At 39.6% G+C, this 14,268-nt stretch overlaps 1 protein-coding gene across 1 annotated transcript; it reads left to right on the forward strand.

The window, feature by feature from the left end:
• The first annotated feature begins 7,938 nt into the window (after window positions 1-7,938).
• Window positions 7,939-10,894, forward strand: LOC112422805 (uncharacterized). Its single transcript, XM_039826746.1, has 2 exons — window positions 7,939-10,664; window positions 10,758-10,894. Exon 1 carries the CDS (start codon window positions 8,086-8,088, stop codon window positions 10,654-10,656), a length of 2,571 nt encoding a protein of 856 aa, XP_039682680.1. The 5' UTR covers window positions 7,939-8,085; the 3' UTR covers window positions 10,657-10,664; window positions 10,758-10,894.
• Window positions 10,895-14,268: the final 3,374 nt, after the last annotated feature.

The following is a 14,268-nucleotide window of genomic DNA, read 5'->3' on the forward strand; positions in this document are numbered from 1 at the left end:
TTTGATTGAATGTTGTGAAATGGTGAAAATAGACGAACATTGAGAAAATAGACGAAATTTGATGAAACGATGAATTAAAGCATCATAACTTACAACTGATTATGTGTACATTCTAATACGATGAATAATTATTGAATTGATGATTGATATTGTAACACCCTTGAATCCCACAAGCAATATTTAATGCAAGTAAATCATTTAATCAAAAGAGTTGAAGATGCTATGCAGCGGAATAACAACAACATCAAAATTAACTCAGCAACATGTAACCAATCTCATAATACATGAATATCAAAATCTCCAGAACATAAGTTAGGTCTCATAATACATAATAAACATGGTGTCGACATAATTCAGAAATAAATGAACATAAAATCCCGACAGTCCTAATCAAAGCTTATACTACACTGCATGCAAAAGAAAAACGAGGAAGTGCCATGTAACACTCTAAACTCCGAATGCAATAAACATGCGAATAATATCATATAATCAAAAGAGTTTAGGTATCATTTCTCCGTGTTTCTAAAAAAAAAGCATAATTTTGTTTTTTCATAAACTCACAGCGGAAAGTCAACAACATACATAAATCTCAACAGTCATGTATCACGTGTCATAAATGCAAATCCATAATACAATCAAATCTCATCATAAATAACAATAAGTCTAAAAGGTATCAAAATAAAGACTCAAGACTGACACTCCTAAATCATAGCCTATCTAGACTCCAAGAGAAAACATAAACGAGGTAGCATCCTTGCTAGTCTTCAAGCACTCACAAGTAAACAAAACTACCGAAGCTTGCAAATCACCTACACCTAGAGGTGTCCATATCACGAGGCATTGAAGTTTTGGCCCCATCCCACATGATAAGGGGGCTTAAAAATCCACAAAATTAAAACGCCCACATTCATAAAAGTCCACAAATAAAAACAAACAAAAGCCCCCAACCCCAAAATTTCCATAAACATTTTTTTTATGATTTATTTGAAAAAAAAATTTAAAATTTTCAAACCAGTGGTGGTGGAGCGGCGGCGACCGGAGCTTCGACGGTGGTTGGTGAGGTGGCAGCCGGAGCTCCGTTGGTGGTGGTTGTTGTACTTTTTTTTCCGTTAAAATAATTATAAAATGGGGCTTTTAAGGCCTTTGATATTAGGCCCACAAATAAGTAGATTTTATAGTGGGCTTGGCCCAAATAAATTTTTTCAATTAAGGGGCTTTAATTTAGTGGGCTTGGAGGGGGCTTTTTTAAAGGGGCTTTGATATTTGGGGCTCTATTGACAACTCTACCTACGCCATTCAAATAAATGACACGGTGGTCACCAAACGATTACTGGGGGTAGAAACAGTTCACATAATTGCCCCCTAAAAATGTCTTTTTCAAAAATGTCTGGTGGTCTTCAAAACTTAAGTCATACTTAGTTGACTACATTTAATGTAGCCTGTCGAAAATACAGGCTAACAAATTGCCCCCCAAAAATATCTTTTTCATTTGTATCTTCAGATAGAAATAGAAAAAGACGTTTTTGAACTTCGTCCAACATGGCTTCTCGTCGAAATGGATAACATCATCGTCGTCAGCATCTAAAGGCAGTTGAAAAAACCTCTTTATGATGTCATCCAATCCCACTTAGTGGGCCACGTTCCAATTCTTGGGAACCACCACTCTATTCATTTTTTAATAACTGTCAATTTAAACATTGAGACTTGTTGGCCATCTAAGACTACAAAAAGGGGGAAACCTTTTCCTCTTCACCTTTTTAGTTTAGTTTATACTTTCCATTCTTTTATTCTCCTCCATCGCAAAGTTTCATTGTGTTTCCATCTGGAAATTTTTCCAAAACCTCAGCCAATAAAACCCTTTTCTCCGAAAAACCTTAAATTATCAACCATTAACTTTTTACCGCTATGGCGAGTGATTTTGATAGTCCTTCGCAATCTCCACCGAACGAAGACTGCAAAAATTTTCATTTCCATATCAACCTGGAAATGGTTGGTCTGCTAATGAATCTGATTTGAGAGAGGAGAATACTCAAGTTTGGAAATCCCAGGTATTAGTTCCTTCTTTCACCTCATTATGTGCATACTTTGGACTTCTTGAGAAAGATGAAAGTGAGGACACTAAAGCCTTTTTTCCTTATGATAAAACGGATTTACCTCTTATCTTTGCTAGGTACCTTGACAAACCTTATAACCTTCATTATTTAGAAACTAGGGTTTTTAGGGCAGCTCAAAGAATCGATAAAGTTGAAGACTACATCGCGTGGCTTGATAGGATCGAAATCCATAAAGGTTGTTTCTGGAAAGATCTAGGTAGTTTTATCTTATTCAGTTGTTGAGGCAAGGCCCTAGGTATCAGTAACACATGCTCTTAGCTGCACTCCATTTTTGGAATAGTTCGACCAACAACTTTCATATGAAATGTGGCATGATTGTTGTTATATCCCGATTTTGGACCTAAAAATACTCGTTCAAACTTTTTACTACTGATAAATGTCAAATTACTGCTGTTTTACTCTGAACGTTCATTCTGTTTCATCTGCACGTTTTACTGTCTCTGTCTCAGAGAGAATCATACAAAAGGATATTTTGGTCATTTCCTGCAGTGGAACCCATTTTGGTCCTTGTGATTATCTCTGAGTCTTTTCAAATTGTTTTATAAAATCATTGTTAAAATCTCTGTTTTTAAAAGTATCATTTCAAATTGCATCTGATTCAGTTTAGGTCATTTTAGTCCCTAGGGGCATTTTGGTCTTTTCCAGTTAAAATTTTGGCAAGGAGGTATTTTGAAATACCTCATGTCAGCCATTGGTTCGTTTAGTCCTTTTGTTGATTTTATTCTGGGTTTCACTTTACGTTTTGTCAGGTTACCAATTTTATTTCAATTTTATTTTTTATTTTGCATTTTGGTCCTCAAAGATGGAATTTGCATTTCAGTCCAGAATTTTTTCTAAATTGCATTTTTGTCCAAACATTTCCAAATATTACATTTTTGTCCCAATCTTTTCAAATTTGCATTTTTTAGTCCTTTTTCTTATTTGCAGATTAGTCCTTTAATTTTTCCATTTTGCAGAAAAGGTCCAAAATCAAATTTGCGCAATTTAAAGTCATATTACAGGTGTCATGTTCTGATTGGCTCAAGTGTACACTTGCCAGGCTATAAATATATGAGTCAGATTCAGATCAATCCTTACACGCCAACTCAACAAACACATTTTCAGATGCTCTCTCCAATCAGTTAGATCAAAAACAGAAATCGCAACAAGTTCATCTAGTTTTTCCGTCAATTCTCAGAGATTCATCTGAATCTTCATCAATGAATCGACGTTTTCCCCGCAATTCAAAGTGCGAACTCGCTAAAAGCAAATTCAAGCACTGATCACGGAGAGAATCAGAGAAAGATGGAAAGAAAATTCAAACACTGATCACGGAAAGAATCAGAGAAGATGAAGAAATCAAACCGGTGAAAACACCGATTTATTTTCGGTTCAAAAAGCAACCAGAAATCATCAAGAACAAATCGAAGTTTTCCGAAGAATTTCCATCAAAAATCTCCGATTAAATCTCAGGTAAAACTCAAGTTCTTTTAGAAAACGTTATCATAGTTTAGACCTGCATAAAATCAAAACAAACAGATCCAGAATTTCCAACCCTAAAACATTTCAAACCGTAAAATATCGAGTCTAGACCTTGCATGTAAAAACAAGTACCAGAAATATAATCAGGAGAAGAAGACGAACAAAAAGATGAAAGAATTTTGAAATTCTGGAAATTTCTCGCCGGAACCCTAAAAGGTTCATCGGAGAAGATGAAGTTTCCGGTCACCTTCATCTTCTCCGGCGGAAAAGCCAGAAACCGGCGAAGAGAGGGAGAGAAGAGAGAGAAGCTCTGGTTTAGAGAGAGAAAGAAAGATGACCAAATGAAAAAACCGGTGCCTCCATGTATTTATAGGCCAGTGAACCGGACCGGTTCAAAACCGGTCCAATCCCCTTCAATCCTGGCCGTTTGATCTAGGGTTGACTTCCCTGGATCAATCCTGTGGTTCCTGTGCATCCGGATCTTTTAGGTTTGGGCTTGGGCTTATTTCTTTTGGTTTTCTGCATTTTTGCTATTTTTACGTTGTACACACCCCTACTTTTTGCTATCTGAACCTGTTTCTTGCTCACATATTTTTACAAAAATTCCTAAAAATTCCTATGTGTTTCTTGATGCATTTTTGGTATTCTTGTGGTGTTTTTACATGTTAAAAAAATGATAAAAATAGCATGAATTAATTCATGATGTTCCTTTTCTTTTTAGGTTGATTCTTGAGATTTTTGGTTATGTTTTTGTTCTTGACACTTTCATATGTGACATGGATGATTGATATGCAATATTATGATGAATATGCATCTGATCATGTGTTTTTTTTACTGTTTTGGATGTGATTTGTAAATTTCTTGTTTTGCAAGCAATATGTGTTTGTCTTAAGAAATAAAGTGTCAAATCTCTCTATGAATTTGGTGTGATACTTTGCTTGCATGTGTCTCTATTAATTTCATGTCATGGCTTGAAATAAAATCTCTTTCAAAATTGCCATGATGTGAGAATTATAGGTCACAAGTACATTTAGGTATCATATCAAATTTTTTAGGTTTTTTTTACCCCTTTATCACTTTCTTTTTGCCATTTTTATGCAATTTCTTTTTGTTTATTTCCTACTATTTTGTGCTTTATGTTACTAACCATTTCATTTCATGTGCCATACATTTCATAAGCATTTCACCATTCCATTCCCATTTCTCATAGTTTAGGGTTTATCTCTTTTATTTCAATGTTACTTTGGCATGTAATATTTTAGGTAGTTTTAATTTCTTTTAAATTCTTGCAAGACCATAGAATGTAAACTAGGGCCTATGTAACGGACAATGGACTCTCTAATGATGTACACCGACACAAGCACCGACACGCACACACGTTGTATGTTTACCGCTTAGATGTATGTTTAGGAAACGCGCTACTTAGAAAAATATCCATTTTCTCAAAAAAATAGCAAATTCCATCACTTGAAATTTTTTCTCAATAAACCTTGGAGTCAAAACTCCATTGTATTCTTTTATTTTCTTAAATAAAATTTCAATGAATCCTAATGCTTACTTAGACATTTTCCTTTAAAATTGAATCAACAATTCACCTTCTTTTTTTTCTCTTATGCCTTTAAGGCCTCCTTCCTTGCTTCAAAACCATTTCCAAAAAGTTAAGATCAATTGAAACACACTAAAAAAACATTTTTTGAAGATGAACTACATGGAATTTTGATCCCTTAAAAGGGTATGTAGGCAAGAAGTCAAAACTTCTCCAAATCCATAAAAATAAAAAATCTTACACATCTTCTTCCCCCATTCTTAACCTAAACAAACCTCCTTTTGTAAGAAATAAGTATAAAAGTAAAGCGTAGACATAGAACTAGGAAAATGGTTCCTATAGAGTACTATAGTCGTTCCGGGTGTTTAACACCTTCCCGTAATGAAAACGACCCCCGAACTTAGAATTTCTAAAAAGGGTTTCTCTCGATTTACCATCCCCACAAAAATAGAGAATATCAAAGATTGAAAGGTTCAAGCCTAATTAATGACTTGACACCCCAAAATCAAGATAACAGAAATGGCGACTTCACTGGGGGCTTTTTTTAGCGGGTCACGCCTAGTTTTCCGTTCTTATGTTTACGCTTTACTTTTTTATTTATAATTGTGAATACTTGTTTATTTTCATCTAACGTGTGGGGTGAGAATATCAAAAGTCCTATACCCGGGCTGAGTAAACTTATGAATAGGTAGAGATATAATCGACAATTCAATCCGAGGGTTGCCTCGTGTATTGGATTATGCGATCAATCTCACATAGCTGAGGCATTTTGAAAGTGATATTGTCGGCGTGTGTTGTCATGCTTAGGCACTTCATTTTCAATTGACCGACGATGCTATGAACCGAAGTTACCAAACCCATCCTTGGCTTTTTCTAAGACGTAGTGCGGTGGCTAAATTGAGTGTTGTCTCAAGTTTTAGTCGTCACGCAATACTACACCCAAACTAGACCTTCTTGTGTATAATCGTGGAACGGACGTCGTCTTGTGCTACCATGATATACGCAAGAGAGGTTGCAGTTTGGGAACCTTTATTAGAACCTTGGTTACTATTCTCCAAAGCCCTAGTTTTACCGGACACCGTGTCCATCCGTGGCCCCGTGACTTTGAAATCTCAACCCACTTCATTTTTTCTCCACCAATGAAAAAACAACATGCATACATGCATTCATGCATAAACTTTTTCCATGCATTCATCGAAGGGTTAGACAAATTAAAAACTTTGTAAACATTACAGGTATGAAGAAGACTAAGTCCTACAAGTTCAAAGAGGTTGATTTGGTTAGTTTGAGGGAATTAGCACTCAAGGTTAAGAATCAAACCGGTTTTCGACTCCGATATGGTGGTTTACTTACTATTCTCCGTACCAATGTGGAAGAGAAGCTGGTGCACACTCTAGTGCAATTCTATGATCCGAGCTTCCGTTGCTTCACATTCCCGGATTTTCAGTAATTCCTACTCTTGAGGCTTATTCTTGCTTGATGGGTTTACCTATAGCTGAGGGGACACCTTTCACCGGTCCCGGTCCTTCCCTTACTCCTTTGGTTATTGCTAAGGACCTCTATCTCAAGACTTCCGATGTCTCCGACCATCTTATTACCAAGTCTCACATCCGAGGGTTCACCTCGAAGTATCTACTTGAGAAGGCTAATCTCAAGACCACTTGTCAGGACACGCTCGAGGCTATTCTTGCATTTCTTATCTATGGGCTCATCCTCTTTCCAAATCTTGACAACTTCGTGGATATGAACGCTATTGAGATCTTCCATTCCAAGAATCCGGTTCCCACCTTGCTAGCTGACACTTACCATGCTATCCATGATCGGACTCTCAAGGGTCGTGGGTATATCCTTTGCTGCTTGCCTCTCCTTTATAGGTGGTTTATTTCTCACCTTCCGAGTTCCTTCCACGACAACTCGGAGAATTGGTCTTACTCACAGCGGATGATGGCCCTCACTCCTAATGAGGTGGTTTGGCTCACTCCCTCTGCTCATGTTAAGGAAATCATTACCGGTTGTGGAGAATTTCTCAATGTACCTCTTCTTGGTACCCGTGGAGGAATCAACTACAATCCTGAGCTTGCTATGAGACAGTTTGGGTTCCCGATGAAGGCAAAGCCTATTAATCTTGCTACATCTCCAGAATTCTTCTACTATTCTAATGCCCCCACCGGACAAAGGGAGGCCTTCATAGATGCTTGGTCCAAGATGCGTAGGAAGAGTGTGAAGCATTTCGGTGTGAGATCCGGTATTGATTATGAGGCCTATACTCAGTGGGTGATAGATCGAGCCGAAGAGATTGGTATGCCTTACCCCGCTATGAGATATGTGTCTACTTCTGTGCCATCTATGCCTTTACCTCTACCTCCCGCGACTCAAGAGATGTATCAGGAGCATTTAGCCATAAAGAGTCGTGAGAAACAGATGTGGAAAGCTCGATATAGTGAAGCTGAGAATCTAATCATGACTTTGGATGGTAAGGATAAGCAAAAGACTCATGAGAACCTGATGTTGAAGAAAGAGTTAGCTAAGGTCCGAAGAGAGCTTGAAGACAAGGATGAGCTGCTTATGCGGGACTCCAAGAGAGCTAGAGGACGACATGATAGATATGGTGGTTCAGATTCAAAATCCGAGTCCGAGGACTATCCCACCTCTTCCTATGCTTGAGGATGTTATTTGTTTGTTTGTTTTGTTAGTACTTCAAAAGGATTCACTTTGTTTTGATTGTTTAAATGTTTATGATGTTTCTAATCTGTCTAAAAAAAACCCTTCGATGACAAAAAGAAATTTTTTTGCATCTGCATTTGTACATATCATGCATCATATGCATCATTCATCGGTCACCAAAAGGTTTCCAAGTGCTCATTGCCTCCTGGTTCTTCTGCCACAGTTTGAAAGGTGGCTCATGCTCGGAAGGTCTACGAACCTGACAGAATCCATCGTACTCGGTCATACAGAAAGAAGACTATGGAAGAAGAGAATGCTCAGCTCCGCGCCGAATTGGCCTCTCTGAAAGAAGACTTGGCTAAGGCCCATGATACCACGGCTGCTCTGTTAGCTGCACAAGAACAACCAACCTCATCTATCCCTGTGATTGCAAGTGTGATCCCGTCTACGTCTGCTGATGCTCGCTTCATTATGCCAGCTGGGTTTCCTTATGGGCTTCCACCGTTCTTCACTCCTAATACTGCAGCTAGTACTTCTACTACTAACAGTGGCCCGATTCCTTGGGTAAATTTGGCTTCTACCAATACTGCTCTGACTCAAGCAACAACCACTGTCACTGAGCCCATCATGAATATTGTACCTCAGGGTATCCACGCCGGTACTCCCATAACTGGAACCATGGAAGAAAGGATGGAGGAACTTGCTAAAGAACTCCGTCGTGAAATCAAAGCTAACCGAGGGAACAGTGACCCTGTTAATGTTAAAAATCATGATCTATGCTTGGTACCAAGGGTGGACATCCCTAAGAAGTTCAAGGTCCCGGAGTTCGACCGATACAATGGGCTGACTTGTCCTCAGAATCATATCATCAAGTACGTCCGCAAGATGAGTAACTATTTGGACAATGATTCACTCATGATTCATTGCTTCCAAGATAGCTTAATGGAAGATGCTGCAGAATGGTACACTAGCTTGAGCAAGGATGACATCTATACTTTTGATGAATTAGCTGCTGCTTTCAAAAACCACTATGGGTTTAATACTAGGCTGAAACCAAACAGGGAATTTCTCAGATCTCTTTCCCAAAAGAAAGATGAAAGCTTCCGTGAATATGCCCAGAGATGGAGAGGGGCAGCTGCCCGTATCACTCCCGCTCTTGATGAAGAAGAGATGACTCAGACATTCCTAAAGACTTTAAAAAAGGATTATGTCGAGAGAATGATCATTGCTGCTCCGAGTAACTTCTCTGAGATGGTCACCATGGGAACCCGTCTAGAAGAAGCTGTCAGGGAAGGAATCATTGTGTTTGATAAAGGTGAATCCTCCGTGAGCGCACCAAAAAGGTACGGTAACGGTCATCATAAGAAGAAGGAAACAGAAGTAGGGATGGAATTTGCTGCCGGTCAATCCATGGCTACTGTTGCCCCTGTTAATGCTACTCAATTACCTCCACCATACCTGTTTGCACATTACTCTCAACATCCTTTCTATCCACCATTTTACCATCAGTATCCTCTACCACCGGGTCAACCTCAGGTACCCGTTAATGCCATTGCTCAGCAAAAACAGCAACAGCCACCAGCTCAACAACAACAACAGCAACAAACTAGACCTACCTTTCCTCCGATACCGATGTTATATGCTGAGTTACTCCCAACTTTACTTCACAGAGGGCATTGCACAACCAGGCAAGGCAAGCCTCCACCTGATCCGTTACCTCCCAGGTTCTGTTCCGATCTCAAGTGTGATTTCCACCAAGGTGCCTTAGGTCATGATGTGGAAGGGTGCTATGCTTTGAAGTATATTGTGAAAAAGCTCATAGACCAATGGAAGCTGACTTTCGAGAATAACGTCCCTCATGTTCTTGACAATCCTCTTCTGAATCATGCTGTTGTGAACATGATCGAAGTGTGTGAGGAAGCTCCTAGACTTGACGTTCGCAACATCGTGACTCATTTGGTACCGCTACATGTCAAGCTCTACCAAGCCTCGTTGTTTAGCCATGACCATGTCAGTTGCCCGGAATGCCTCCTTAATCCTCTAGGTTGTTGCATTGTGCAGAATGATATCCAGAGCCTGATGAACAGCCGTTATCTGATTGTTAGTGATGTTTGCGTGATTGTGCCAGTTTTTCACGATCCGCCTGTCAGAAGCATGCCTCCGAAAGGGAATGTCGAGCCTTTGGTAATAAGGCTACCAGGACCAGTGCCTTGCACTTCAGAGAAGGCTATCCCTTACAAGTACAATGCTACCATGATGGAAAACGGAGTGGAAGTACCTCTAGACTCTTTGGCCTTAGTGAGCAACATTGCTGAAGGAACTACAGCAGCGCTGAGAAGTGGAACGGTTCGTCCACCGCTATTTCAGAAGAAAGCAGTTACACCTACCACCCCACCCATTGACAAAGCAATTCTACCCGATGTCTCTCTAGTTACCGGGGATGTGAGTCGACCAGGCCAGTCCATAGATGATTCCAATTTGAATGAAATCTTAAGGATAATCAGAAGAAGTGACTACAAGATTGTAGATCAACTACTGCAGACTCCGTCAAAGATATCTGTTTTGTCACTACTCCTGAGCTCCAAAGCCCATAAGAATACTTTGTTGAAGGTATTAGAGCAAGCTTATGTGGATCATGAGGTCACAGTGGATCGGTTCGGTGATATAGTGGGGAACATTATTACTTGCAATAACCTGTGGTTCAGTGAGGACGAGTTACCCGAAGCAGGGAAGTATCACAATTTGGCCTTACATATCTCCGTGAATTGCAAGTCTGACATGCTATCGAATGTGCTGGTGGACACGGGTTCGTCCCTGAACGTGATGCCCAAGTCAACTCTGAATCAGCTGAGCTATTGGGAAACTCCCTGAATGTGCTGGTAAAGGCTTTTGACGGATCCCGAAAGAATGTGCTTGGCGAGGTAGATCTACCAATGACTATTGGCCCTAAAAATTTTCTAATCACGTTTCAGGTCATGGATATCAATGCTTCGTATAGCTGTCTCCTGGGAAGACCTTGGATACATGACGCTGGCGCGGTAACCTCTACCCTACACCAGAAGTTGAAATTTGTGAAGAATGGATCTGCTGAGGGAACTGCTTTTCAAGGGTTGTCTATGGAAGGTGCAGAGCCCAAGAAGGTTGGAGCTGCAATGGCTTCTTTGAAGGACGCCCAGAAGGCTGTTCAGGAGGGACAGGCTGCCGACTGGGGCAAGTTAATCCAACTCTGTGAGAATAAGCGAAAGGAAGGTCTCAGATTCTCCCCAACATCGGGTGTCTCCACGGGAACTTTTCATAGTGCCGGGTTTGTCAATACACTTGCTGAAGAGGTGGCTCGATTTGTTCCTAGGCCCTTGTTTGTGATACCAGGAGGCATTGCGAAAGATTGGGATGCCGTTGATGTTCCCTCAATCATGCATGTGTCCGAGTAATGTGTCTTGTTGCTTAAGTTTGTTTTTTCAAAATGACAATCCTTTCACTCTATCCAAAGTGAAAGTGATATTTTCTGTAAGGACATGTTTGTTTCGGCATTCCCGTTATCAATAAAAATTGTCGTTTCTTTCACGACTTTTTGTTTTTATTTTTAGTGCTTTTTTCCCTGGAAATAATGGTAATGCCAGAAAAAAAACCAATACATCTGTATTTTCTTATTAATTTCAAAAATCTGCATAAAAAAAAAACCTCTTTCTAAAATCATCAAACCATTTTACGCAGATTGAACCATTATAAACCCGTTGAGCACAGTAACTCTACGTTTCCTCCGAATTTTGAGTTCCCGGTGTGTGAAGCCGAGGATGATGAGGATGATGATATACCATATGAGATCACTCGATTGCTTGAGCGAGAGAAGAAAGTCATTCAGCCTCACCAGGAAGAGATTGAACTTATCAACATAGGTACTGAAGAGAACAAGCGAGAAATCAAGGTTGGTGCCACTCTAGAGGAAGGGGTTAAGAAGAAGATCTTTCAACTTCTCCGAGAGTATCCAGACATTTTTGCATGGTCGTATGAAGATATGCCAGGTCTAGATCCTAAGATCGTGGAACATCGAATCCCAACCAAGCCCGAATGTCCTCCCGTCAGGCAGAAATTGAGAAGAACTCGTCCAGATATGGCTCTCAAGATCAAGAGTGAGGTTCAGAAGCAGATTGATGCAGGTTTTCTCATGACAGTCGAGTATCCTAAGTGGGTTGCCAATATTGTACCTGTGCCAAAGAAGGATGGGAAAGTTCGGATGTGTGTTGACTTCAGAGACCTGAACAGAGCCAGTCCAAAAGACAACTTCCCATTACCTCATATTGATGTGCTTGTTGACAATACTGCTCAATCCAAAGTGTTCTCTTTCATGGATGGCTTCTCTGGTTACAATCAGATCAAGATGTCCCCTGAAGATAGAGAAAAGACGTCTTTCATCACCCCATGGGGTACTCTCTGTTACAAAGTGATGTCGTTCGGCCTGATAAATGCTAGTGCTACCTACCAAAGGGGGATGACTACTCTGTTTCATGATATGATTCACAAGGAAGTCGAAGTGTATGTGGATGATATGATTGTGAAGTCGAGGGATGAGGAGCAACATGTCGAATACCTGACGAAGATGTTCGAAAGGTGTAGAAAGTACAAGCTTCGCTTGAATCCTAACAAATGTACGTTCGGTGTTGATGAGTCATTTATATGTTATTTTAATATGCTTTTTAGTTTAGATTTTATATAATTTTATATTAGTATTATTTCCTTTTTAGGATAGTTTACTTTAAAATGAAATTTATTATATTTCAGGAAAGAATATTTGATGGAGAGAGTCTTGGAGCAAAAGAAAGGGATTTGGAGCAGATTGGACACAAAAACATGAAGATTGGGAAACAAAATATATCTCCCACAAGTCAGAAGCTTGGCACGGCCCGTGCTAGCCTTGGCACGGCCGTGCCACCCTCCAGATGTCTTTTGCTGCTTTTGCTTTGACTCCAAGCTATTCTATTTTGGCGCATAATCTACCGAGGAATATTCTAGGAATATACTTGCTTAGATTCTAAGTCAATTGTGTACTATAAATAGAGTAGCTAGCCATCACTAATATTCATCTTTACTTGGAATACAATAAGTGACATTTGCTTTTCTAAATAAAGTTATTTTCCTTTATTTCTTTGTCTTTTACTTTCATGCTTTCTCTCTTCTCCCCCATGTCTACGATGAACATGAGTGAGTAGACTTCTTCTTGTCTTGGGATTGTTGGATAAGTCTAAATGACATAATCCTAATCAAACCAAGCCCTAAGCCTTAATCTTATGTAACCCTAATTTCTTATCTGAATTCACCGTCTTAACATGGATTAACCATTATCAAACTGTGGAAACGAAAGTGGAGGGTTTGATAATTGTTCGTCCATTATTCCAAATATCAATTCATAAAACGAAAGTGGAGCTTTGATATTCGAACAAGTGAATTCAGACAAGGGTTGCAAAGTCAGCGAAATAGGCTTTGCAATCTTTGAGACATATAGTTTCGATCTTCAAGGGAACTAATAACAATCAAGTCAGCGAAATAGGCTTGGTTGTTAGAGGAACCAAAATCCAATAGTAATCAAGTCAGCGAAATAGGCTTGGTTGCTAGAGGAACATAAGAGAAACTGTCTTGAGAAATTAGGTCTAACATAACATTATAAGCTTATGGTTTCGGTTTGAGAAGGACTTGTTATTTAGATGAGACCAACGATCCCAAGACTCTTTTATTATATTGTTTTTAACCGTTTAAAAACCCCCAACTTACAACCTCTTCTCTCTTCTAATCATCTCTAAAGGTTAACTAAATTAAACTACTCCCTGTCGGAACGATACTCTTTATTACTACTTCGGTAAGACCGTGCACTTGCGGTTTTATCTCATCAAGTTTTTGGCGCCGCTGCCGGGGAGTAAACTAATTTAATTAACTCTTTCTTAGTGATTAGAACTCTCTTCCCTTTTCTCTTCCTCTTCTCTTCTATTTTTCTTTCTTTTTGTTTTTACCACTAACTTCTTGGGTTCTCGGTTTCTTATGCGAAGAAGTAAAAGTCTCGGAGAATTTATTCCTGAGATCGAAAGGTTTTTGCATAAGAAAAAGAGAAAGGCACAAAATAATACCGCTATGGCTGAACGTACTCTCAAAGAGTATGCTACTCCTTCAACGGAAGAGCCACAAGCTATTATCGTGTACCCAACGGTTGCGGGTAATAACTTCGAAATCAAGCCTGCACTACTCAATTTAGTGCAGCAAAACCAGTTTTCTGGATCACCCACTGAGGATCCAAATCTCCATATTTCTTCCTTCCTCAGACTCAGTGGCACCATAAAAGAGAACCAAGAAGCCGTAAGACTTCATCTCTTTCCCTTTTCCTTAAGGGATAGAGCTAGCGCTTGGTTCCATTCCCTAGAAGTCGGTTCCATTACTTCATGGGACGATATGAGGCGAGCATTCCTCGCCCGATTCTTTCCCCCATCCAAAACAGCT

Source organism: Medicago truncatula, chromosome 6 (genome assembly GCF_003473485.1).
Source record: "Medicago truncatula cultivar Jemalong A17 chromosome 6, MtrunA17r5.0-ANR, whole genome shotgun sequence".
Lineage (NCBI taxonomy): Eukaryota > Viridiplantae > Streptophyta > Magnoliopsida > Fabales > Fabaceae > Medicago > Medicago truncatula.

Coding starts and splice junctions, on each gene's coding strand:
- LOC112422805 (XM_039826746.1), top strand. CDS start 8,086: ATGGAAGAAGAGAATGCTCAGCTCCGCGCCGAATTGGCCTCTCTGAAA.